Source organism: Panthera onca, chromosome B4 (assembly GCF_046562875.1).
Source record: "Panthera onca isolate mPanOnc1 chromosome B4, mPanOnc1 haplotype 2, whole genome shotgun sequence".
Taxonomy (NCBI): Eukaryota; Metazoa; Chordata; class Mammalia; order Carnivora; family Felidae; genus Panthera; species Panthera onca.
In genome coordinates, this window is record NC_138345.1 from 1,054,771 (window position 1) to 1,081,362 (window position 26,592).

At 49.7% G+C, this 26,592-nt stretch overlaps 1 protein-coding gene across 5 annotated transcripts in view; it reads left to right on the plus strand.

The window, feature by feature from the left end:
• WDR37 (WD repeat domain 37) overlaps nucleotides 1–26,592 on the plus strand; it is a 76,064-nt gene that overhangs the window by 39,240 nt on the left and 10,232 nt on the right. For 3 of the 5 annotated variants that reach the window (XM_078450501.2, XM_060659409.3, XM_060659408.3), the window contains 4 exons: nucleotides 882–1,023; nucleotides 16,474–16,608; nucleotides 17,050–17,164; nucleotides 20,615–24,283. In XM_078450501.2, coding sequence (XP_078306627.1) covers nucleotides 882–1,023; nucleotides 16,474–16,608; nucleotides 17,050–17,164; nucleotides 20,615–20,746 — 524 coding nt within the window. In that variant the 3' untranslated portion in view covers nucleotides 20,747–24,283. Of the gene's footprint in view, nucleotides 1–881; nucleotides 1,024–16,473; nucleotides 16,609–17,049; nucleotides 17,165–20,614; nucleotides 24,284–26,592 lie in introns of those variants that run through there. The other 2 variants (XM_060659407.3, XM_060659405.3) reach the window with 1 other exon arrangement.

Genomic DNA, 26,592 nt, shown 5'->3' on the forward strand with positions numbered 1-26,592 from the left:
CGTTTTGTCGTGGCATATGGCTGGGGTCCCCATATGACTGAGGTCCTTGTTTTCTGGCTACCTGTCAGCTGGGGACCCACCACTCGCAGCATCCAGAGCGTGCCCTCATATCCCTCATGGCCCCTTCAGAGATGTTTCCCCACACAGCTGTTTGCTGTGTTTTCCGCTTCCAGTAGAATATCTCTTCAAGGGCCTGCCTGATTAGGGCACGCCCACCTAATACAGAGTTTCTTTTGATTAACTTGAAGGCACTGATTTGGAGGTCTTAGTTACATCTGCAAAATCTGTTTTACCTTTTAATGTACCGAGCTTACCAGAGTGATATCTCGTCGCATTTACAGGTTCTGCCCCAACTCAAGGGAAGGTATCCTCCAGGGTGTGTATGCCAGGGAAGGGGGTCACCGGGACATCTTAGAGTTATGCCCACTACAGACGTTTTTGCAAATTTGTCAGTAAGTGAAATTCCTCACTGAGTGTTAAAGATTATGTTTTACTAAGGGTTCCACATATTCTAGTATTAGAAGTTACTCTGGAATTAAAGATTAAGAATTAGTTTGTTCACATATTTAGCCTATTAAAGAGATTTGCCAGACCTTCTTACCGTCAGCATCAGGAGGTGGGTCACGCTCGCACTCGTTTTGCTGATCCCTCTAAATGTGTGGATGAAAGGACTCCAGTTCCCGAGGGAAAACCAGTTCCACTGCGACGCCACGTGCTAGTTTTAAGTGACTTCTTATCTTTCCCTACTTGCATTCCCTTGTACAGTGACCATGAGCAGTAGAGACCATAAAGAGGTTTTGATTCTTGTGTTCTTAAGAAAGCATCACTGTAACTGTGCCTACAGGTGGATGATCTTGCATTTTTGTCATCTTTGGTTGTAGGGCATGACCAGGAGCTAACGCACTGTTGCACACACCCCACCCAGCGGCTTGTGGTGACCTCCTCCCGGGACACGACTTTCCGTCTTTGGGATTTCAGGGACCCTTCCATCCACTCCGTGAATGTCTTCCAGGGCCATACGGAGTGAGTCACAGTCATTTAGAGATCTCTCTTTAACTGTTCATGAAAAAAGTTTTGCAGGTGGATATTAAAACTTAATTCGTATCTTCATTTCCAGTATTAACGTCCAGCTCCACGTCTTCCAAACTGGCTGCTCTTTCCCTGAACGTTTAGCTCCATTTGGGTATTTGTAAGACTTTAAAAGATTCAGTCACTGAAGTTCTCACAGGGAATTGGATGGTGGTAGGATGGGGCAGTGGGGAAGTCAGGAAACACTAGAGTTGGTGGCCCGCACAGCCTCTGCTGAGCGCCTGGCCAGAGCTGGGGAGGACACCCCACCCCCCCCCACCCCCACACACCCCTGCCTGGCCATCTATTGGGCAGCTCAGGCATAGCTGTGTCTTAACAGAACTCTTACTTCTTTTTTTTTTTTTTAATTTTTTTTTTTTTAACGTTTATTTATTTTTGAGACAGAACATGAACGGGGGAGGGTCAGAGGGAGAGAGGGAGACACAGAATCTGAAACAGGCTCCAGGCTCTGAGCTGTCAGCACAGAGCCCGACACGGGCTTAAACTCACAAACCGCAAGATCATGACCTGAGCCAAAGTTGGACGCTTAACCGACTGAGCCACCAGGCGCCCCCAGAACTCTTACTTCTTTCCAAAAACTTTTCTCCAGTCAGACCGTTCCCGATAAATCACGTGACCATCTTTCCAGAGACATCCCTGCTCCCCCGCCGTGCCCCATCCCCTCCATGAGCAGGACTCCCTTCCTGTCACACCTCCTGACTGTATCCTGTCACCTGCTCCCCATGCCACCGCTGCCCCTGCACGTGCCTCTCTGGACCGGACCGTCCCTGTGTCTGTCTCTCTGGCAGCGTGTGTCCTGAGCTTCTGCGTGTCCAGAAAGGTCCTGCGTGCTCACTAAACACTTGTTAATGAACGCATGCTTGCTCATTTGGTTGCTTGAAAATGACGGATTTTCTTCATTCCTTCTTTGGACGCACTCCCTAAACAAGCCTGTTTTATGTGTCTGACGTCAGATACGAAATTAGAGATTCAGTGTTGAGAATTCGTGCCGTGTTCACACGGAAACCGGACAGATAGAGGTCTTCAAGAAGCTTGGGGCCAGAAGGGAGGTGGTGTGCTCTGGGACAGGGGTGCGAGCATGGCCTGTGTGTGCTAGGTCCCCCCTCCCGTGTGTCCTGAGAGGCTGTGACAGATTTGCTGCTGGCAGCCGGAGGGGCCGCGGCACCGGGACCGAAGGTCTCCGTTTGCAGCGGCTTATCTGGCGGCATTGGTGCCTGCGTGCAGGGCACCTCTCGCTGCGTCCCTGCTTTCACAGGTCTCAGTCCTGTGCAGGGGACGGTTTCCGGTCAGGCCAGCCTGGACCATGCAGGGGGGCGGCTGTCCTCCGTCTGCTCTGAGGGCGGGCTTGCTCTGGGCCCCGAGGACGGGGGAGCCGTGTGCGGTCATGGGTGCTTAGGGCGAGCCGGGGCCCCGTGCGCACAGCCCTGCCCAGAGCCTGCTTGCTCGTCTCTTCTCCCGGGTGCTTTATGTTGAGGAGGCTCAGGCGCACGTGAATTTGGAGGGAATCGTGTGGCGGCACCCCACGTACTCTGCTCCTGGCCTCACCGGTGGTGTTGTTTTCACCACATCGGTCGTGTTTCTGTGTGCGCCTGCAGACATGTGCAGCGTCTTGGACACACAGCGCCCATGAGTGCTGTCTGCCGGGGCCCTGTGCCAGGAGCCGCCCTGGGCCTGCCGCTTCTCCCCTGCACTCTGAGCGCGTCTTTGGAGAATTGTTGGGCGTTCCCCCGGAGAGGGTGGAAACAGAGTTCTGGGGTGGCATCTGATACCCGGCCCACGTTCAGCTCTATCCCTGTTGTCACTAAAATGTCTCTGATACATTGTTTTAGAATTCAATCAGGCTTCATTCATTACATGCACTCATTTTGTTCTGTGGTCCTTTAATCTAGGTTAGTCTTCTGACCATTTGTTGTTATTGTTTTTATTTTAAGTTTATGTATTTAGAGAGAGGGAGAGGGCGAGGGCAAGAGTGGGGTTGGTGCAGAGACGTAGACTCCTAGGCCGGCTTCGCGCTGTCAGCACAGAGCCTGACTCGGGGCTCGAGCCCACGATCCTGGGATCCTGAGCCAAAGTCGAGAGTTAGATGCTCAAACAAGTGAGCCCCCCAGGCGCCCCTGCTGTTATTTTTATGGCGTGGATTGTTTTTGTGAAGAATCTAAGCCATTCTCTGCCAGAATGTCCCACACTCTGCTTTTCTCCTGGTTGCCTTTTTGCCAGAAGTCTTCACAGCCACCATTGTGTGCTTTGTGTCCCCAGCAGAGCGTCCTGCTATCGGGGATGCGGGCCTGGAGCGCGGGGGCGTCTCCAGGTGTCCCTACCGCAAGACGTGTTTTCCACGTTGAAATGTGTGAAGTGGCGGGGAGACGTGAGCAGTCTCCTTCCCTGGTGACCTTTCATCCACTGGGTCTGACGTCCTCAGTGATCCTCTCCTGGGTCTCTTATCACCTCGAGTGTGTACAAGCGGTGACCTTGCTGATTTTGGCCTTCTTTCCACACTCATCAGTTGGCACTTTGTTCATTAGTGTAGTTGAGGCTGCCGTAGGCTCAAGGATTATTACACTTTGACGGTTGTAGGTCTTTGTTTTTGTAATTATTGTTGTTTCAGTTGTTCCAGACTCGGCTGCTGGGGCTTCTTAGACATGCCCCTTCTGTCCTGAGCACTCATGACGTCTGGTGCAGGAGTCTGTCCCGGACTCGCTGCACTTTCCCCATCCCACACTGGATGAGTGGCATCTGGTCCGAGCCTTGGGGGCTGGGCTGAGAAGGGCAGTGTGAACTTTATGTGAACAGCCCTCTGTGGCACCGATGGGAGCCTCCCTCCTGTGACACGGGAGGCCTTGCACACTGGGCACAGCACACATGCGGTCCTTACAGGGGGTCCGGAGCCCTCCTCCAGATGTGTGGAGGCCAACCAAGGCACAGGGAGCTTGGTGGGGGGTTCTTGTGGGGCCCGACTCAAAGTGTGATTCCAGAGTCATTTTTCTGGGTGTTAAAGTATCTGTGGTCACATTCTGTTTTCAATTGCTTTTTTTGATTGTCTGAAAGATTTTATTTTTATTTTCTGCAAAAAGAGCCAAGAATTTATTTGCATTATTGGGTGTTGTTGGAAGTGTGTGTTTAGCGTTAAGACTTTTTGAATAGTAGGTCTGTCTTGTCTGCCACCCTCTGACTGCAGTGTAGGAAATGCTGGGGTCATGGTTCACATGTCTCTACGATTTGGGGTGTATTTTTGTACCTGGTGGGTGTGTGAAATAATGGTCGTTTCTGGAGAGATACACTGTGAGGAACATGATTGGTTACGAAGGGGTTCTTACTGTTTCTTTTATAAGTTTTTTTTTTAATGTTTATTTTTGAGATAGACACAGAGTGCGAGTGGGAGAGGGGCAAAGAGAGGGAGACACAGAATCCAAAGCAGGCTCCAGGCTCTGTGCTGTCAGCCCAGAGCCCCATGCAGGGCTCGAACCACAAACTGTGAGATCATGGCCTGAGCCGAAGTTGGATGCTTAACCGATTGAGCCACCCAGGTGCCCCTTTTATTCCCCTAAATGTTGGCTTTCTTTCTTTTCTTTTTTTAATGTTTTTATTTATGTTTGAGAGAGAGACAGAGCATGAGTGGGGGAGGGACAGAGAGAGAGGGAGACACAGAATCCGAAGCAGGCTCCAGGCTCTGAGCTGTCAGCACAGAGCCCGATGCGGGGCTCGAACCCACGAACCACGAGATCCTGACCTGAGCCGAAGTCGGACGCCCAATCGACTGAGCCACCCAGGTGTCCCAGGGATTCTTATTTCTAGCGTGGACCTGTGACAAGGTTTCTTTGGCTTGTTTTTCTCACGGGATCAGTAGTGGCGTAGAAAAGGCACGGAGCCGTGTCTGTCCCCGAGGCCTCTTGCATCTGGATGCCCCAAGACAGAAGTTGATGCTTTCATTTTCTGTATGTAGTGAGGACACATGGACTTGAGAGTGAAAATGGAATAAGTGGACAAGAGAAAATGTGCATTTTCTCTTAACCAAGTTAGGATGAACTAGCATGTTTGTTGACGTGCAAGGTACGAAAATAAGACCGTTCTCCCTTTGGCACTGTTTTCCAGTGGTGTCAGAGAAGGGCACGTTTTACCTTTTCAGAGGCCTTGGGGCACTGGCACGGGCTGGCCGGGGGCTTGCGTGCCTTGCCCGCGGGCCGAGGCCCTCCTCTGCTCCATCGGCCATGCCGTGGCCAGAGGCGGCGGGTGGGAGCCTCTGTTCCCACAGGGTGGAGAGGCCGCTGCCTGGGGAGAGCCCGCACGGCGTGGCCAGCAGGTGGGGCTGCAGCCTTGCCTGATCCGTTAGCAGTGAGCCTCTGGGAGTTGCGGCCGCTCGGAAAAACAGGAGGTGGGACATTTTACAGGGTTTTTAGATGAAGACTCCGTTTAGTCGGTAGCTCTTGTTGTTTTGTTTTGTGGTTTTTTTTTTTTTGTCTTTTTGCCTCCAGCACGGGTTCCCTAGGTTTGAGCCCACGGGGACAAAGAAATCCAACAGAATACGGTATCTGTGCCAGTAACTACGTGTGCACCTACAGAGGGCGTGCTTTTATCAAACCAAACGCACAGCCTCGTTCCCGACCGAGAGCGGAGAACTGGCTGCTTTTGGACCGTGTTCGGTTTCCTCATTCACCTGCGACGGTCTGAGTGTGGCTTCTCAAACACGCTCGGGTCTCCTGCCTCCCCCAAGCCTTGGGTCCGTCTGACGGCCGCTGCCGCTGCACCGTCCGTTGCCACCCCAACCACGGCTGCTGTCATGGGCCCAAGGCCACATTTCCGGCATCCAGCAGTGACTGCCCTGTAGGAAATAAGTCATTTCGATGCCTGCAGTGCTGTCCCCTAGACTGGGGGGACAGGGTTTTCCAGGGTGATTTTCTTGAGTCCTTTTAACCCTTTCTTTCTTTCTTTCTTTCTTTCTTTCTTTCTTTCTTTCTTTCTTTCTCTTTCTTTCTTTCTTTCTTTCTTTCTTTCTTTTGTATTTTACTTTTTTAACGTTTATTTTGAGAGAGAGAAAGAACATGAGTGGGGGAGGGGCAGGGGAGAGACGGACAGAATCCCATGCAGGCTCCATGCTGAGGTGGGGTTCCATCTCATGATCAAGAGTCGGATGCTTGGCCAGCTGAGCCACCCAGGTGCCCCTAACCCATTTCTTTTCTGAACGTTAAAAGCACAACTCAGACATACTGTCCCTTACTTGTTGGTATCACCCGAAGAGTTGTAGGTGGGACACACTCTCCAGAACTTAGTCTCTTAGGGCATATTTTCATTTACAGAAACTCAACACACATTCTCCAGTAAAGTATGTTGGAATCTAATATCTTATATAGTGTGAGTAATTCACTTAGCTCTTCAGTGATTTTGAATTTCTGTATGTTAGGTTTTCTTAAGGCAAGATGTAGCTGTATAGGTTTTAAGATTATTTGTGTAGTTTTATAATTTATTTTAAGTTTATTTTGAGAGAGAAAGCATGAGCTGGGAGGGGCAGAGAGAGACAGAAGGAGAAAGAGAGAGAGAGAGAGAGAGAGAGAGATTGAATCCTAAGCAGGTTCATGCTGTAAGCATAGAACCCGACAAGGGGGCCTGAACCCACGAACCGTGAGATCATGGCCTGAGTCCCAGTTGGACACTTAACCGACTGAGCCACCCAGGGGTCCCATCCTAGTTTGATAATTTGATTTCTCTAGGATCTGGGAGAGAGGTGACTGTTCTCCTCATGCTTCTGTGTGGATTCTGTGCCTTTTTGTGAAAAGAGAGTTTGAGGTGTAGTGCTTCACTGCAAGGGTACAAATCTATAGCCACACGGTTTCTCTGGAAATTTATGCTGCTGTTGTTATTACTTCTTCACGTAAGCTCTGCTTAAGGTTCCTGTAAGTTTTTAGAAAGGACAAATAATGTTCTTTCCTTCTTTGTTGTGTTCCATGTGTATTTTTACTTTGTACTGTGAAAGCTGTTCATTATAATAGGAATTTTAGCATAATAGGATTTACTTAGTATAAATGTGTGTCTGTTACTATTTGACTACCTGCTATAGTAGCAAGGGGTACCGATTTATATGAAGGTAAATATTAGATGTTTTATGTAACAGATTGTTCTCCTCATAGTCAGGGATGAGAAATTGTAGTGTGTACTGTTCTCGGAAATAATAGAAATGCGTAACTGAAATATTTTGGAACGTCAGAGGAATTTCAAACGCTGGCAGTTGTTTTCATAGATTTTTGTCTTCATTGTCAGGAGGTGGAGCTGAAATCCAGTGCTTTTCATCTGAAATAAGCTAAATCCTTGTGTGTTGACGAGTTTCTCCCCTGACGGGATGATTGAGTAGGTGAGCTGTTTCAGGCAGTGTCGTTGTAGGACGCCCTGCTCTCCCTCCTGGGAAGCAGTGGCACGCTCCCGCCGGCCTAGACGCGGGCACACCGGTCATCCCAGCTGGACTCTTACCACGTGGGCCGTGTGTACAGAGGTGCGTCTGCAGGAAGCTTTCGTGGTACCCAAACTTACCTTCAGGTGAGATCCATGAAGTGTCCCTTGAAGGCGGCGTGAGAGCTGCCCACGAGGATTGCACTGCCCGGCACAACTGCTTCTCTGGGGGGCCTGGCGGAACCACCCCCACCCCACCCCCGCCTCACGTTTTTCTTATGTTTTGTTTTGTTTTGTTTTGTTTCAGTTGCTATAAAAAGGGACTGACAGTTGAGGCAGTCACTGGTCATTAAGCTTTCCCTGTGGGTGGCCAATGACTCTAGTCTGTACCCAGCTGACAGTGTTCATAAGTGTGAATAAACTCTGGCATTGAAGAAACTCGAATTAGCTCACCGTGGATAAAATCTCTGAGAATGCAAAGTTTCTTCTTTCTGTTTTGCTTTAATTCTCCCTATATAATAATAACTTTATCCTCCAAATGTGAACTTTGGTGCTTTCTTCTAAAGAAAACAAAACACTACATCTAACAAAACAAAATTAAAAAAAATCAGATTAAAAATTATGATTGCTTTTTTATTGGTAACAACACTTATTTATTTTTATTTTTTGTATTTGGTTTTAATTGGAGATACGATAATGTTCATAGTTTTTTTTTCATAATGATTGCTTTAAAGTTAAGACGTGATCATATGCTTTCATTCCCAAATTCCCAGGGAAGATATATCATAGTAAATACCAAATTCTAGGTCATTTATGTATGAAGGTGAAAGTGGCTTTGAATTTTGTGTCAGGTTATTAATAATTTTATACTTTTAAAGAGAAAAAGCATTGGGGTGCCTGGGTGTCTCAGTTGGTTACGTGTCCATATCTTGATTTCAGCTCAGGTCATGATCTCACAGTTCGTGAGATCGAGCCCTGCGATGAGTTCTGTGCTGATGGTGTGGAGCCTGCTTGGGATTCATTCGTTCATATTCTCTCTCTCCCTCCCCCTCCCTCCCCCTCCCTCCCCCCTCCCTCCCCCCTCCCTCCCCCTCTCCCCCTCTCCCCCTCTCCCTCTCTCCCTCTCTCCCTCTCTCCCTCTCTCCCTCTCTCCCCCTCCCCCTCTCTCCCCCTCTCTCCCCCCTCCCCCCCCTTTCCTCTTTCCTCCTCTCTCCCCCTCTCTCTCCCCTTCCCCTCTCCTTTGTCCCTCTCCCCCCCCCCCCCCTTGGGCAGGCACGCATTTTCTCTCTCTAACCATGCTTAAAAAAAAAAGCCTTTCGACATCATGACCCCTTCAATTGGATAGTGGTTGATTTAAGTCTTGAATTCTGTGCTTGGTCAGTGACTCAGCTTGTATGCAGGCCTGTGGTAGGGGTGGATGCATGGCAGTCTGGTGACAGACCACCTGCGAGGCTGAGATTTTGGTAGACTGCTTTTGGTTTGTAAGTCTGTTACTCTTGGTAGCCACTTGTAAGCCCTTGTCCGGGAGGAGGAGAAGGAGGATGTGGGGAGCGTGTTGTGCTGCACGGTTTCTTTTCAGTACTGGGGGATGGCTCCAGAAGGGCCCGTAGCATCATGCTGGCCTCAAATGCCTTTGAGCCTAAGCCTCTTGCAGTTCTGCACTCCCTGCCCAAGTGCCTGAGAGTCTGGTTCAGTCGTCTTCTTTTTATTATTATTATTTTTATTATTTTTTAAATGTTTGTTTTTGAGAGAGCATGTGCATGCAGGCAGGGGAGGGGGCAGAGAGGGGGACAGAGAATCTGAAGCAAGCTTCTCATGGACAGCACGTGCCCCATGTGGGGCTTGAACTCATGAACTGTGAGATCATGAGCCGAGCTGAAGTTGGATTCTCAACCAACTGAGCCACCCGGGTGCCCCTTATTATTATTTTTATTTTGAGAGAAAGAGTGCATGCTCGAATGTGTGTGCGCATGGGGGAGGGGCAGAGAGGGGAGGAGAGAGAATCCCAAGCAGGCTTCACATTGTCAGCGCGGAGCCTGATGCAGGGTTTGATCCCATGAACCATAAGATCATGACCTGAGCCGAAATCAAGAGTTGGATACTCAGCCGACTGAGCCACCCAGGAGCCCCTGTCTTCTTTTTGATTAGATGGTTTGAAAATAATTTTGTTTTGAGAAGGTGTAGAGAGTTCTGTAACTACTGGCAGTAGTTGGTTGAGAGATAGAAAGGACTCCTGGACTGTGTCAACTTCTGGTATTCTGCCCCAGTGGTCGTGTTAAGGTGTGGTTTTGCAAGTGTCATTTGTATTCACACACATTTTGTCATGGTGTCCTGGAAACGAGCAGGGGATGTTAGCGAACACTGTGTGCATCTCGAGCTGCTGGGCCAGGTCCTCTGCACCTCGTGCACGCAGGCGAGGCTGGTTTTCTTGTGAACGGGGCCGTTCTGCGGGTGCCGCCGCTTTGCTCCGGGAGACCTCGGGGGGTGTCCCATGTGGCCCCTGCAACTCCCTGCACCTCCGGCTTTGGGCCCGCGGTTTCCTTAACAGTCCCCGGCTGATGCATTTGAAAGTTGTCTCCAATTTGGAGTATAGTTTTTAAAAGTAAGAGGAGATGTAGTATTTATTTACGCTTTCAAAATTCCCCATTTAAGTAGAGCTGATAGGGAACTAATAAAAATAAGGACTTCAGGGAAATTAGTGCATTTAACTCAGTGTACTTGACAGCTTGGTCGTGAGCTGTCAGGTCGCTTCACTTCGCACCGAGATGACCCAAGAGAAGATCGTCAGGCTGTGACCACAGACTAAGCACCTCCTGACTCTGCGCCGTCACAGACTCGTTCACAGCTGAGTCGTGTCCGGACCAACCTGCACGTGTCAGCAGAAGCCACGGCGCGAGGCGTGCGGCGAGCAGAGTGGGGACAGAGCAGCCGCCCGATGGCAGAGCTGGCGTGGTGCGTGTGCCTGGCCCCTGCCCACGCCAGGCCCCGGTGGGCTCGGATCACCCGCCAGGCGTCCGCACTTGCTTGCACTCGGCTGTGGCGTTGGACCCGCAGGGTGCGGGTGCTGCCGACGGAGCAGAGTCATGCTCCATTTCCTTTCTGTTCTCAGAGTGAGATGCTCCACTTAGTGTTTTCTCCAAAGTCCCTCAAGGACCAGGACTTTTTTAAAAAGACTGTCTTTTTTTTTTTTTTTTTTTTTTTTTTTAATTTTTATTTATTTTTTAGAGACAAAATGTGAGCAGGGGAGGGGCAGAGAGCGGGAGACATAGAATCTGAAGCAGGTTCCAGGCTCTGAGCTGTCAGCATGGAGCCCCACGCGGGACTCAAAACTCTTGAACTGTGAGATCATGAGCTGAGCTAAAGTCAGAGGCTTAACCGACTGAGCCACCCAGGCGCCCCTAAAAAAGACTTGTCTTTTTTTTTTTCTTAAATGTTATTATTTTTTTTTAAATTTACATCCAAATTAGTTAGCATATAGTGCAGCAATGATTTCAGGAGTAGATTCCTTAGGGCCCCTCCCCCATTTAGCCCATCCCCCCTCCCACAACCCCTCCAGTAACCCTCAGTTTGTTCTCCATATTTAAGAGTTTCTTGTGTTTTGTCCCCCTCCCTGTCTTTATATTATTTTTGTTTCCCTTCCCTTATGTTCGTCTGTTCTGTCTCTTAAAGTCCTCATGAGTGAAGTCATATGATTTTTGTCTTTCTGTAACTAATTTCACTTAGCATAATACCTTCCAGTTCCATCCACGTAGTTGCAAATGGCAAGATTTCATTCTTTTTGATTGCGGAGTAATACTCCATTGTATATATATATACCACATCTTCTTTATCCATTCATCCATTGATGGACATTTGGGCTCTTTCCATCCTTTGGCTATTGTCGATAGTGCTGCTATAAACATGGGGGTGCAAGTGTCCCTTCGAAACAGCACACCTGTATCCCGTGGATAAATGCCTAGTAGTGCAATTGCTGGGTTGTAGGGTAGTTCTATTTTTAGTTTTTTGAGGAACCTCCATACTGTTTCCAGAGTGGCTGCACCAGCTTGCATTCCCAAAAAAAGACCGTCTTAAGTGGGTGCTCTGAGAGGGACTTTGGGTGCATTCAGCGACCTCCTACGTGCTGTTTCTGCTCTGAGTGTTTAGGTTTGGCTCCCTGGAAGTGCTTTTCTGTGTTGGCATCTCCCGTGGACTGAGTGCTATGTCCCCCCCCTTACCCGTCTGGTGAAGCGTCCCTGCAGGGAGGGCCAGGAACAGCGTGTGCAAAGTCAGCTTCTCGGACCAGCGGGTGTGCCTGAGGACAGCCCCGTATGAGGAGTGGGTTGCTGTCAGCGTGCTGTGGCGGGCTGTCCAAGGGTCAGCGTGGGATGCACGGACTTGGAGGTGATTGGATACTGTCAAGGGTGTCATGTGACAATGGTCCCTGGAATCCCATGAGTGCAGGCAGGCTTGCTGTGAGACTCGGCACTGGGGAGCCCTGCACCTCCTCCCTCGCTGGTCTCCTGGGCTCCTTGCCTGATGCGTGGATGGGGCTCCAAGACTTACAGTCCTGGAGAGTCACCAGCTTTAGAGTCGGAACCTTTGCTTAAGGGAGTATAGTTTGGCGGAAGCTTAGCGAACTTGACAGATGAAAGTGCTTTCCTGTTGTGTGCGTGGCATTCCCCCACCCACGTTACCGTGACTGCTGATGCCCGTGACATGTCTGGTGAAGAGCAGTGCCCTGTGCCGAGGCGGCACCTGTCCTGGGGGAGGGGCTGTGAACACCGGGCCCCCTAGGAAGGTAAGTGTGAATTCCACATGTGTTAAAAAACCGGGGCCCATCGCTTGGGTTGCTCCTCTGGATGAGTAAGGAAATGTGAGGTGTTGGAAGGCGGTGCTGGTAGCTAATTCTGACCTTCCAGAGTGAGGGGGTGCTTGAGTGTGGGGCCCACGGGTGCCTCCTGGTGCCAAGGGTGTCTCGCCCCTCAGGCTCCCTCCGTGAGTAAGTCATATGCTGGCGTAAAGGACACTTGCTCCTCAGAGAGTTGAAGGAGCGTCACTTCTGTGTCAGAGCTCAGTTCTGGCTCATTTCATGCACACACACAGGCACACATGTCGTGTTCACACACAGACGCCAGTGTCACGTCTGGTGGGTATGCCAGCACATGCGTGTGCATGTGTCCACATGTCATGTGTGTATCATCTTCCGTGTGTCCTGTGCCACTTCTGGTGGACGCGCTCACACCCCCAGTTCTGAAACGTGTTTGCACACGGTCCCCGGGCCACAAGGGCCCTCAGGCGCCTGCAGCCCGGGTTTACGTGGAGTCACCCCCACTGTGGTGTGAGGGACGTCCAGGTGAAGAAGAGGGGTCTTCCCAGGCCGGTGACAGCTCACCTCAGATCCAGGACGGCCCCGTGCCCTCTGGGGCTTCTTCAGGAAAGAGCGCTCTCTCTTCGACTTTGCAGTTTCTGGAGAGTAAAAATCTTACGGTTCCTAATACCTTTCTAACTTCAATTTTCCTGGTTATTCTGATGAACAGGGCTTTTCTGTATCATATTATTTCAAGGCTGATGTAGAAACAGTTTTCCTTTTGGAAGATTTAAAAAAGAAGGGAAGCCTTTTAAATTGTTCACATCCTAGTTTTTATGCCCAGAGTCACGTGATGCTGACATTGGGACACTGGCTGTGAGCGCATCAGCACGTAACTAGCAAAGTCTTGAATTCAGAAACTAAGGGAATGGACAGTTAGGTTATTAAAACCTGAGGGAGATCACTCTTCACCTAACTTATTTGTATTTTAATGTTTGTTTATGTTGAGAGAGAGAGAGAAGGGGAGGGGCAGAGAGAGGGAGAGAGAGAATCCCAAGCGGGCCCCCTGCTGACCGCGCAGAGCCAAAATCTCACGAACCCAGATCAAGACCTGAGCCGAAATCAAGAGTCAGACGCTTAACCGACCAAGCCCCCCAGGTGCCCCGTGTCACAGTTGTTGATGTAATTACAAATGTTCGAAACTTATTTATGCTTGGCTGTTACATTGTTTGATCAGAATGAAATAGTGACCAGGCTTCACAGAAAGGAAATCAGAGCCTTGGCCCTTGATACTACAAGCATGAGGTTACCCTGTGAATCTTCCTAAGTTTAACTTCTCTGTAACCCCTTTAAATCAAGTTGTGTAGAATGATCATCTTTGAATAATCTATGGAAAAGTTACTGATTCAGTTAATAAAATGCGCTGGAGGAGAGCTTGGTTAACGAAAGGCACCGTTCTGATGCACCTGTGATGCCGCTCGCAGCCATCGCTGCGGCATGATGACCCTGGTGATCGCGAAGCTTCTCTGAAGTGTTGTCACAAGTCCCAGCAGCGGCACGTTTCAGTGTCACAGTTACACTGTTGCCCGAAAACTGCCCCTGTCCCGTCGTTGCCCCGCCGGGGTGTCCTCACTCCACCTTGTTCGCTGTGGCATGTTCCCTGAGGCGAGCGGGACCTGCTCCGTTGAGTGGGCGGTCCTGCACTTCGGTCCTGTCGGTGACGACGTCTCGGTTTGCCGAAGACAGGCTCAGGGAGGAGGGGGACCGGGTTGGATACTGAGCTGGCGCTGCTTTAACTTCTTTCTTCCGGGAGCATTTGAATTCCAGATCCTGAAAGCGAACCAGATGTGACACAAGTGTGACTTTTCCTTTAAATGTTTATCTTAGGGCCTGCTTTTTTGAGAGTTCGCCATCAAGGAGTATTCAGAAATGTATCATTTGGAAAAGGGTTGTTTTCCATTTAGTTGTCTGAGATCTTAAGACACAGGCCCATGTGCGTCGTGTGCGCACTGAGGAGTACACGGGTGGGCCGGGCACAGTGCGTGTGCTCTCCAGGACCCTCCATGTTAGGGCAGGCTGCAGAGGACTTGCTTCGTCTGTGCGGGGCTTAGTTTCAAAGGACGGTCTGGGAAGTGGGAAGCGGTAGCCAGGGAGGACGTGGTCAGGACAGGTCTTCCGTTGTGTGCAGGCGTGAGGGCAGGTGTGGTCTGTCCTGCCGGCCTGTGCTGGGCCGCAGGGATGTCATGAACACTGCCCCGTCCTTGGTAGGGCGATGGGCCACACTGATTTCCTCCTGGATGCGCCCTTCAAAGGCGGACTCCCGTCCAGAGGACGCCCCTCCCCTTGCCTGAGTGCTTGCTCCTCTGCTCTGTCCTTCTGATGCAAACGGATCTCTTGGTTTTGTGGGGAGCTCCATCTGAAAGGTGAGAAGCGGGGGGCTCTGCGCTGTTTCTGATGTGGGTCCAGGAGAGCGCACTGCTTGGCATTTCCGGGCCAGCATTTTCCACACATCGTGTGTTTTTTTTTTTCTTAGCTATGAAATTCCGGCAGATTGTTATGCAAAACAGCTTTGTGTCTCTGTGTGACTGGGAAGACAGCTGTTAGTCCTAATGAGGAGTGCTAGCATTACAGTCTCTCCGGTGATTGAGACCCGCGGAGGGAACGGAATGTTCCAGATCGGCCAGTGGTGTGCGGTGAGAAGGTAGTGCGCTGTCAGCTGGAAGCACACGCCCGGCTGCTCTCGGCGACAAGATAAATGAGTCGGCTGGAGTTCGGCAGAGTCTGAGCTTTTCCAGTGAGCGGTCATGGCACAGTGGGTTCCCCCGGGGACCCGAGTCCGAGGGTGCCTTGAGAGCCATGGCCCCCGCGCCAGCTTTTCCCTTTGATGCCCTACAATACCTGTCAGGACGGTGATTTATTAAAAACCTAATGTCTTTCAGCATTTCATTAACATAAGGTGAGACGGTCTTTTGTGGAGACTTTTTTCATTAATTTAGCAGAATGTTCACTGAAATTTAACTTGGCCACAACTCCCTGAGAACCGGAGTCCACGGGGGAGGCCGGGCGTCAGAGTCCCTCCCAGCTTGTCGCGGCCTCTGCACCAGGCCAGGCCTGATGCTCCTCTGCGTTTGAGACGGGGGGTTCAGAGGGGCCGTTGGCTTCAAGTCCGGGCTTCCCTTCCTCCCCCTGTTCTCTGTGCGTCACACGTGGGCCCCCCTCCACTGCCTGATGTAGCACGGTGTCCACATTCATCCCCGTGATGACAGCGGGATTTCCGTCTTTTTTTTTATGGCCCAATAAGACCCTGTTGTTCATACACACATCCCATCTTCTTTGTACATTCGTGTGTCAACATTAGGTGGTTTGCGTGTCCTGCCTGCTGTGAACATGGGGGCGCAGGTACCTCTTCAGGGTACTGATCCGTTTCCTTGGGATGCGTGCCCGGTAGTGGTGTTGCTGGATCACAGGGTAGTTCTATTTTTAACTATACAGGGAGCCTCCACACTGTCCTCCACAGTGGCTGCACCAGCTTGTATTCCCACCAACAGGGCATGAGGTTCCTTTTCTCCACGTCCTGACCAACACTTGTGTTCTGTTTTTTTGATGGAAGGCATTCTAAGGGGAGTGAGATGGGATGCTGTGGTTTTGATTTGCGTTCCCCTGATGGTTGACAGTGAGCATCTTTTCATGGGCTTTTTGGCTTTTTGTGAATCTTCCATGGAGAAAGTTCTGTTTAAATTCTTGGCACGTTTTTGAATCGGTGGTGGTGGTGGTGGTGGTTGTTGAGTTAAAGGAATGGGTTTTTCTCCAATGTTCTGATTAAACTGAAAGTTAGGCTGGATTTTTCTTTTTCTTTTCTTTCTTTTCTTTTCTTTTTTTTTTACATTTGTGCTATCAGGTGCGAGTATGTAGACATTTTGGCAGGTTCTGTCTAATCGATGTCTTCCGGTAGCTTCTCTTTGCTCCATTGCCTGAGAAGGTACAGCTGAGTAGAATGGACTGTACTTTTCTAATGCTCATTGTGTTTACACTCACAGGGAGATTTAAGCAGGAGTTAGTGGAGTCGGAGACAACTATCCGTTTCCACGTCTCCAGTAGCCTTTCCACCTGCCTTACCAGTCTCTGGCAGCGGGATTGTGTGCTCATTACGCAGGTGGAGAGGACTTGTGTCTGCATCCTGGGACTTGCTGATGATGTTTTGAACCTGTGCCCTTTATTTGTAGCACCGTGACCTCGGCCGTGTTCACCGTGGGAGATAATGTTGTTTCGGGCAGCGATGACCGCACCGTGAAGGTCTGGGATTTAAGGAATATGAGGTCCCCCATTGCGACTATTCGCACAGACTCTGCCATCAACAGGTGAAGAGGGCTGCTTGTTATGTCCTGAGAGGGTGGCTTGTCATGCAGTGTTTTATTCATGTACATGTGGTGTTTAAGAGAGCATTTGGAAAAGTGCATTAGACTTCCGGGGAAGTATTTTTTGCAGGGGGGATTATTTTTTATTGATCCTTATGCAGATTTAGTATCCCCTGTGTGCTGAAATGTGAGTATAAAATCGGGCTGGGGCGGTGAACTTCAAAGGAGAAGAATGAGCCACCTTTGGGCAAACGCTGTGGGGCTGCATTTGAGTCACTGTGATTACAGGTAAGTGACTCGGTCTCTGTGTGCTGACGCTGCAGACAGATAGCCCTGCCTTGAAGCGTGAATGGTGCGAAGTCTCCCACCGCGTGATAGTCTGTAAACTCGGAGACTTGTGCCGTCCCGACTTCATCCATAACCCACTTCGTCTCTCCTTCGCAGGATCAATGTATGCGTCGGCCAGAAGATAATCGCCCTCCCACACGACAACCGGCAAGTGAGGCTGTTCGACATGTCGGGCGTGCGGCTGGCTCGGCTCCCCCGTAGCAGCCGGCAGGTAGGTGTGCTTTCGCCCCGCGTGTTCGCCCGGCACGTTGGCAGCGAGCCTTGGGGACAGCGTGGAGTCTGCGTCCTAGGTCACCACTGACCGACGAGCCCCATGTCATTTTAGGTTTTCTAAAAAGAGAGAAACTAACGATACGTTTAAATTATCCAGATATACTAGACATAAGTGCTTTTATAATTGTAATCGATATAAACACACCAGAGGTGTCACATTCTTATTTTCCTACTGTCATTGGACGCTAGATTTCACTGGAAGTACTTGATCTGTGTTTAGGACTCACAAAATTTAAAGTTGAAGGGTTTCCCAGTACCTGAACTGAGTGTGCCACGTGTTTTTAAACTTAAATGAGATGGCACACTCCGCCCCCCAGTCTCGTGTGGGGAGCAGAGGGCGCCCATGGTGGCGGTCCCCCTCCGGGACATCACAGCCTCACCTCTTGGCAAGTGAAAGTGTGCGCCCTCACTCGGACGCAGAGGTGTGGGCCGCGTCTTTCGGAAGAGGACCCGCCCCGCCCAGACCGGAAGAGCCCTTTCCCTGGCAGGTGCAGGACGGGAAAAGCCCATCTAGATGCAGCTTTGCTGGGAGTCAGCCCAGACGGTGCGGGGGAGGGGGAGTGTGGTGCTCGTGGCTGTGGCTGCGGCTCAGACCTGCTGATGCACATTCCCTGCGTGCCACCTGGGAGTTCACACTTAGGTGGTTCCCGATGGCTCCTGTGGGGCAGTGGATGTTGTTGTGATGCATAACCCCCCATACGCTCCCTCCTGCATCCCCCTGCCCCTCCCCTCCCATCTTCCCCCACTACCCCCCAAGCCCCATCGCTGAGGCCGCACCCTTGCAGGCCTGGTGCTTAACTGAGCCTTGCCCCCGGCCCCCCTCCTTTTCCTCCCACGGCCTTCTCCGTGTGTCAGTGTGACAGCCGCGTGGGCGAGCCAGTTCGTGTGGCCCCTGACGCTGCAGTCAGCGTCTGTGCCCCCAGCGCCTGCCACGCTTGCTGCCCCATGGCCATGGCTCTGCCGACCCCTTGTGGAGGCGCCCCCCATCGTCTTGTGTAAAGCCTCACAGAGTGGTTTGTGACCCGCAGGCTGGCCCTGGTGTTAGGAGCTGTAGACCGAAGGTGGCTTCAGAGGCCAACGGCGAAGGGTGTTGGCTGTCAGCGAGGCCTGACTTTACGTGGTGCCAACTCTCCGTGAAAGTCCTCTGCCCTCAACACGGGGTTTCACCTGCTGTCCCCCTCGGGGCTTGTATGCGTACTGTCCTAAGTTCATTTTGAAACTCTATTCTTTGAGTACGCGTCACAGAAAAGGTACTCGTGAAATTAGAGTGCCTAATAAAATCTTCACCTCCCCCCGACAAAGGGAAGGTTCGAGCTTGGCATCTGCAGAGTCACTGCTGTGCACGTGCGCTGCGTTGTTAACACACTGGGACCCATGTGTGGTACCTGACGGCGCTGTGCGGCCTGTGAGGGCTGCGCCTGGAACACGAGGTCGGGCGTGCACGACTTCTACTTTGAGAACATTCTCCTCGAGAAAGTACGGAGTTGTAAGAGGTTCTGGTGGTGCTGATCCCGTGGAGGCAGCTCGCATTGGTTGTCTGTACACGGTAGCCCTGTTGAAACTGTAGAATTTGTGGTGCTTGGATTTGTTTCCTCCTGAAGTGTTGTATTGAATAGAATTATTTTTAAGATTGATGAGTAACGTTTCACTTAATTCTGAACTTGTGACACTGCTTCAGATAGAAAAATGCTGGGCTCGGTGTCCTGGAACCACAGCCGGCAGTCCCTGCTTTCTGTCGCCCCGGCTTCTTTGAACCGACAGACTTTAAGAAGACAAAACAACAACCTTATTTGAAATTGGTAGCTAGAGTGAAGGTGGCTGAAGCGTGAACTTGTTTTACTTTGGGGAGAGTGCAGGTGGTGTTTCCCAAAAGTGTGTTTCATGCCATGCGAGCTCTGTAGAGCGCTGGAGGGGCCAAGGGACAAGGCTCTGGGTGCAGCGTGTCTGTGAGCTGTTCCAGAAAGCACACTGGCCCGTGGCCGGTGTGCAGCGCTCTGTGCAGTGTGCACATTGTGACCCGAGAGGGGGGCGGGGCGTTTCTAAAGTACACATGTGCCCCAGGCATGTCGTTGTGCGCTCGGGTCCGAGGGACACAGGAGGCTGGACTCCAGGTGGGTCCTGGGCGAGTGCTGCTTTGCCAGCGTTCTGCGTGCTGGCTGGCCCTGCCTTACCCCCTTACTAAGCACCTGACCTGAGGGTTTCTGTCGGCAGTGCCGTGAGTTGACTGATCTTTAACTGGTTCCTGTGCAGAGTCCTGATCACTGCCAGTTAATGGATGCATCGTTCCCTCTTTCTTCTGAGGTTTTTAACAAAGAAGCCTAACAACATTGCTCTTGAAACCCTTTGTTGTGTGGGTTTCTGTTGGCAATACTTTATTTTGTGGACTGTTGTGTTCTTTGTCATAGAGAGCACTTTCCACATGTGGATGCTTTACCAGGGAACTTCTGTGCCATTCTTGTTTTTTTCCTTTCTTTTTTTAAGAGGGAGAACAAGCTGGGGAGGGACAGATTGACAGAGAGAGGGGGAGACAGAGAATGCCAGGCAGGCTCCACACTGTCAGTGCAGAGCCTGATGCGGGGCTTGATCTCAGAAATGTGGGATCGTGACCTGGGCCAAAACCAAGAGTCTGACACTTCACCAGCTGAGCCACCCTGGGGGGTGGGGGTGGTGTCCCTGTGCCCTTCGTCTGAGTGTTCCTTTTACTTCTGGAATTTCTGTCAGCTTTCCTTAATCCTGTTTCTTGTACTTTATCACTAGACCGTGATCATGTTAATCTGGAAGTATATTCACATGTGCCGAGGCATTGCTGTGTCTCTACATGTATACACTAGGTATATCGCATTCTAAAAACTCTGCTAGTGTTTGGCAGTAATTTTTTCCAGCATTCTGATAACTTAGCTGGACTTCCTGAAGGTAGCAGGAATTGACTTGAAAGATCATTTATTTTATCCTTGTTTTATTTGATACGAAATGTATTTTTCTGGCCACTTTATTACCTGAGCCAACTATTTGTTAAAATGGTCTTTGAGGTCTTTGAATGGATTTCATTTATTTTATTCCCAAATATTATCTAGCTCATTAAAAATCTCCAAATTGATCATATATTCTTTTTCCCTGACTATAATCTTACTCATTTTATTGAAGAATCACAAAATGCTTTTGGTCACGTGTGCTGACGCCCCTCGCCCCGCCTCGGCCTCTCCGCAGCACGTGGCTGAAAGCTTGTTGCCACGTGCACGGTTTGTGGCTCGTGTTGACTAATGCCGCCCGTTAATGTTTTTTTCTTTCGACTCCGTCGCCTTGATTCGTGTAGTTGTAAATCTGGCTGAGGTTTTATTGCGCTTCTGCCTTAGGAAGGATATACTAATTCTGGTTTGTGTGATAATAGGGCCACAGAAGAATGGTGTGCTGCTCGGCGTGGAGCGAGGACCACCCCATGTGCAATCTGTTCACCTGCGGGTTTGACAGGCAAGCCATTGGCTGGAACATCAACATCCCTGCGTTGTTACAAGAGAAATGAGGTTGCCGGCGTTCCTTAGTCGCGTGGTTCACCGTGGACCTGTGGACCGGTGCCGCTTTTCTCCTGTTGGTCAAGCCCTTTTTCTGAGAGTCGGGCCCCGACGAGGGTGATTTGTATGTTCTTTTCTCATTGTACCCAGCTTGCATGAAATGTACAGCAAAACGTATGGTCCTAAGTTTTATTTTCGTCTTGTGTGTGTGCTGGCGCCCTCCGTGCAGTGGAGACGAAGCCCCTTCCCCGTAGCACGTCGTGTGTTGTGAGTTGCTGGCGTCTGACAGCCGACAGGAGGGCATTACGTTTGCGTGAGTTAAATGTGAACCCGCGTACTTACTGTGAGGCGCAAGTAGAGTGTAGCGTTTCTGGAATAATTATACATGTCTGCCTTGTGCCGGGAAGGTTGCGGAGCTGCACCCGCGTTGGCTGACGCACGGCAGGTGCGCTGGAAGACTTGAGGGTTGCTTCCGCGTGAGGTTTTAGCGTGTGCCGTGCCGTCACGGAGCTTCAACTCCGTCCCGTCGTAGTTACGTGAAACAACCTGGATGTTAGACGCTAACAGAAGTAGGATGCAGACTTTACATTTGGAGAGTCGTTTGAAAAGAAAAAGTTTCTGCTCTTTTTGTGGAAAATCATTTCAATCTCCTGAGGTCTCATGTTAGCAAATTCAAAAATGTGATTCTAATCACTGATTTCAGATACTAAGCAAAATTTAAAGCACTTTAGTTTATAGCCATGGTTATAAACAGTTTTGAGAAGTTACAGATGACTTATCCATTGAATGTGACTTGACCTTTTGAAGAAGGCCCTGCCTGCTACCTGAAAACAAAACCTTATTTATTTTCTATTCTACACTTTGGTTTGCGTATTTCTAAGGGGGTTCACTTCCTTGGTGGTGTTTGAGAGCCAACAATGCAAATAAATGAGTACTACCTCAGAACAGCACGTTTGGAGACCGGGGGCGTCTCGCCACTGCGTGTGGCTGGGATGCCCAGTTCAGTTGCGAAGGCAGGACAGACAATCATAGCGGCCGGCAGGGGCGGCTGCAGCGATGCGTCGCAGGCCGGCAGCTTGCTCCCGTTTCAGCAGCCGGGACGCCCCCGCGTGCCAGCCCTGCCACTGCCTGGGCGAGCCCGTCGCTCTTGCCTTCGCAGGACTCACTGTTGTCCGCTGTTTGTGAGTTCGTGTTTCTTGCTCAGTCACAGTTTTGATGAAGAGCCGTCTCTGCGTACCGCCCTCCTATTTTTAATCCTTTGAGTGTGTGCACTTGGAGAGGCACAAGAGGGTGACCGTGAAGACGATCGTGGGTGCCCCACTTCCGGTGGTGACGGCTGGCAGAGGAGCACGTGGGCCGCCCTGGGTCCTGAGTGAACGCGTCTCACTTGAGGCTCCCGTGGCTCGGGTCCCATGTGTGGTACCTCGTGAGGAATTCCAGCCCCAAATTCTCTGGAATGATTTTGAGATGATTGACACGGTCTGGAAGGGAAGAAGGACCAGGAGAAACCCGTCCTGCTACGGGCGGTTGAGGTCGGTGCCTGGGGGGCGCAGAAAGTCATTTATGAAGCCTGCCATCCGGCCCCTGCTGACCTAGGGGCACCACACCCCCAGCGCCAGAGTGCGGGTGGCCTCAGGCCTCCAATCTGTGTGTCCACGCTCTTGGGCTCCTGTTGTGTTTTAATTTGAATGTTTGGGTGTCTTAGAATCATTGTTAGGAGCACTGAAAAACGTATACAAACACAGTTGAATCAGACTTAAGAACCAGATCTCTGCCGGATTAAAAAAAGTGGAAGCTTTGAAATAAATATTTCTGATGGCCATTTAGTTCTCTGCAAACTAGTGCCCTCTGTGGCCGGCAGCTGCTCACTGTCTCGCCAACGGGAGTGGCCGACCTCCTCACTCCTCCCGTGTCTCCACGAGGGCACAAGGCCTCATGCTTTTGGGGAGAGTTCTCAGGAGCAGGACACCCTACTATCACGACCACGTCGTCCTCTGACGTGCTTCCATTCAGCTGCTGCTGTGGCCTTAGTGGTGGTGTTTTCGGGAGTCATGGAGATTTGGGATCGTGCGTGTGCGTGCGCGTGCGCGCGTGTGTGTGTGCGCGTGTGTGAGCGACCATGTGCATGTGTGTACTTGTGTGGCTGAGATTAAGTCGTGATCAGCCACATGTGATCTCATCTGAAATCGTGTTTGGAAATGAGAGTGGTTTTGTTCTGTATGCTCACATGTCCAGAATTTCATTTGATAATGGAAGGAAAATGTGTGGTTACTGGAAAATGTGTATTGATAGAAAGTTTCGTAAGAACTACGTTGTTGGACAAAACAGCACTCTTTCTCAACCACTGCACATCGATTTCTGTAGAGACAAAAATTGTGTACATATTTTGGAATTTGAAGAATCCTATGTAAATCACTTGTTGCTTAAATCTGTGAAAAACAAGTTTCTTTGGGGGGAAAGTATGCATTTATAAGTGTTGTGTACAGCAAGTGTTTTTATTGTATTGGTGTAATTGTTTTTAAGTGTTGAATGTCTTCATTGCCATATGAAATTCATTAAAAATCCACATTCTGTAATCACTATTGTAAAAATTTTATGTTATTAGGAGTCTTTTTTTATTATTTAAAATTTTTTTAAAAGACGTTTTATTTATTTTTGAGAGACAGAGCATGAATGGGGGAGGGGCAGAGAGAGGGAGACACAGAATCCGAAGCAGGATTCAGGCTCTGAGCTGTCAGCACAGAGCCCGATGCGGGGCTCGAACCTGTGAATGGGGAGATGGTGACCTGAGACGAAGTTGATGATTAACTGACTGAGCCACCCAGGCACCCCATATTCTTTACTTATTGTTTAAATTTTTTGCCTTGGTGAAAATTCTAGTATTGCCCACTTGAAAAATTTTAACTTTAGACTTCAAAGGTCTGTAATCCTGCCTGTGTGCTGGGCTCCCTTTAAGTGACAAGTAGGTATGCTTGTCCGCCCCGGCAGTGCCTGGAGGGAGTTAACAATCTGATACAATGCAGGTGTTGTCAGAGTCCCTCGGGGGTTTCATAAGACGTCTGCCCTGTTCTTACTGCAGTAAGCTTGTTTGAAAGTCTTTAAAAAATTGCATTTACAGAAAGCAGGCCCTGCTCGTTCTGTGGGGACAGTACGCATCTGGACTGGCTGCTCTTTCAACCGCTGTCCCCCGTGGGCGAAGCGGTGTGGTGGTTGCGGGAACCTGAGGAGACGTTCGGCCCCGGCCCGGGATCATCCTGCTGCCTCTTTACACTGGTCGGGCTCCCTGCCTTCAGTCAGCCCCCAGAGGGCAGAAGTTCACGGACTCCTTGTCTTTCTTCCCTGACCCTGTAGAAACATGTGATTAGCATCCAAATTTCACAATCACGTCTTCAGTTACATTTAGAAGTTCACATGTTAGTATAAAGGATTGAGAAGGCGGGGCGCCTGGCCAGGTCAGTTGGAAGAGTGGGTGACTCTTGATCTCAGGGTTGTGAGTTTGAGCCCCACATGTAGAGATTACTTAAATAAATATTAAAAAAAAAACAAAATCCCAAAGGCAAAACTGCTATTATTATAAGTTCGTCAAAATGCCACTCAGATGTGTCTCACTATGCATAGATTTTCTGGTTTCCCTTAATAAATTAATAGTTAAGTTCAGAAATTGGGAACACTTAAATTGTTACATGCAAAGTGTGCTATATAGTCCATATGACGGTGGGAAGAAGCTGAGAATGAAATCCTACAAAAGTATTGAGTAACTTAAAAATAATTTTATTGAAACATTTAAAAAATATTTATTTTGAGAGAGAGAGAGCATGATCGGGGAGGGGCAGAGAAAGAGGGAGAGAGAATCCCAAGCAGGCTCTGCACTGTCAGCACGGAGCCCAGTGCTGGCTTGAACTCACGAACCGTTAGATACGACCTGAGCTGAGACCAAGAGTGGACGTTCAACCTACTGAGCCGCCCAAGCTTGAAACATTTTTAAGGAGCTTTTGGTCAAAATGAAACTGGATTAGGCAGATCTCTGGAGCCCTGAGCGCTCTCTGAGGCACAGGTGATGCCTGTGGGCTTTGTGGGCCCTGGAGCCACTTTAGACTCGGGGTCCAGGAGGCGTAATCTGGCCCGAAGTTTGATGGGGGTGTCCGGAAGTGAAGACAACACCTCTCTCACCCTCGGCACTGTGTCCCCTCACCTCTCAGCCCCTGACTGTAGTGTTTCTGTGCTCCACCTAACCCTCCTTTGGAAGGTTTGGAACTAGAACTGGAAGTCCGTGTCTCTCCAGTCACTTTGAGCTCCAGATGCTGAGAGGAAGAAGCAGCCAGAATCCTGGACTCTGCAAAGCTGTCTTTCAAGAATGAGTGGGAGATGCAGACACTTGGCGATAAATGAGGATGGTTTTCACCAGTTCTCCTCTAGTGGACCGTCTTGAAATGCTACAGGGAGAAAAAGTCCCAGAGCAGTGGTTTCAGAGTGGGCAAAATGCCAACACCCATCCCTCTAAAGTGGTGTCTGCAGTTAGTGTTTAAATTTCTTTCTTTCTTTTTTTTTTAATGGCTGGGGGGATTAAAATTTTAACTTTTGTCTTTGTAAGATACATAGTAAAATTTCAAGGGTAACCACAAAGAAAAACTTTGAAAAGATAAGGAAATGATGAAATGTGGTTACCTTATGTAAGGGGGTTAGGAAGTGTGGTAAGTTAGAACTAGAGCAGAAGTAATTTTTTTTTTTTAGTGGGTTTTCTTTTTTTTTTTTTTTTTTTTATTTATTTTTTTTGGTACAGAGAGAGACAGAGCATGAACGGGGGAGGGGCAGAGAGAGAGGGAGACACAGAATCGGAAACAGGCTCCAGGCTCCGAGCCATCAGCCCAGAGCCTGACGCGGGGCTCGAACTCACAGACCGCGAGATCGTGACCTGGCTGAAGTCGGACGCTTAACCGACTGCGCCACCCAGGCGCCCCGGGTTTTCTTTTTTTTAATGGGCTTACAATTTTAGAACCATCATAGTAAATCACCCAGAATTTGGAAAGTTCTTACTCTAAGGACAAACACACATAAGGTACCTAGTGGGAAAAACCTGATAAAAATAGAGACTTGAAATCACCCATGGAAATACTTAAAAACTTGAACCAAGACATTAAACAAAAAAATGAGAGAGCATCATACATTAATAGGAAGAGTCAATATTGGGGCACCAGGTGGCTCAGTTGATAAGCACCTGACTCTTGATTTCAGCTCAGGTCGTGATCTCACAGCTTGTGGGTTCCAGGCCCTTGTCTTGCTCTGTGCTAGCAGAGAGGAGCCTGCTTGGGACTCTCTCTCTCTCTCTCTCTCTCTCTCTCTCTCTCTCTCCCTCCCTCCCTCCCTCCCTCTCCCTCTCTCTCTTTCTGCCCCTCCCCTGCTCATGCTCCCTCTCTCAAACTTTAAGCAGGAAGATAAGGGGCGCCGCGGTGGCTCAGTTGGTGAAGTGTCCGACTTCGGTTCAGGTCATGATCTCACGTCTGTGAGTTCAAGCTCCGCATCCGGGCTCTGTGCTGACAGCTTGGAGCTTGGAGCCTGCTTCAGATTCTGTGTCTTCCTCTCTCTCTGCCCTTCCCCTGCTTGCATTCTGTGTCTCTCTCAAAAATAAATAAACATTAAAAAAAATGAACAAATAAAAAGGAAGAGTCAATATTGTAAAAATGTTAGTTTTCCCATATTGCCAAGTAGATTAAATAAATGCTCTTTCAAATGCAAATTGTTCCAGAGTTTCTTGGGGGAATTTGACAGTCTGATTCCTAAATTTATTTGAAACAAAGGCCAGGATTGATGTGATATCCCAGAAAACAGGAGGAAGGAAAGGAGAAGAAAATGGTTTCCT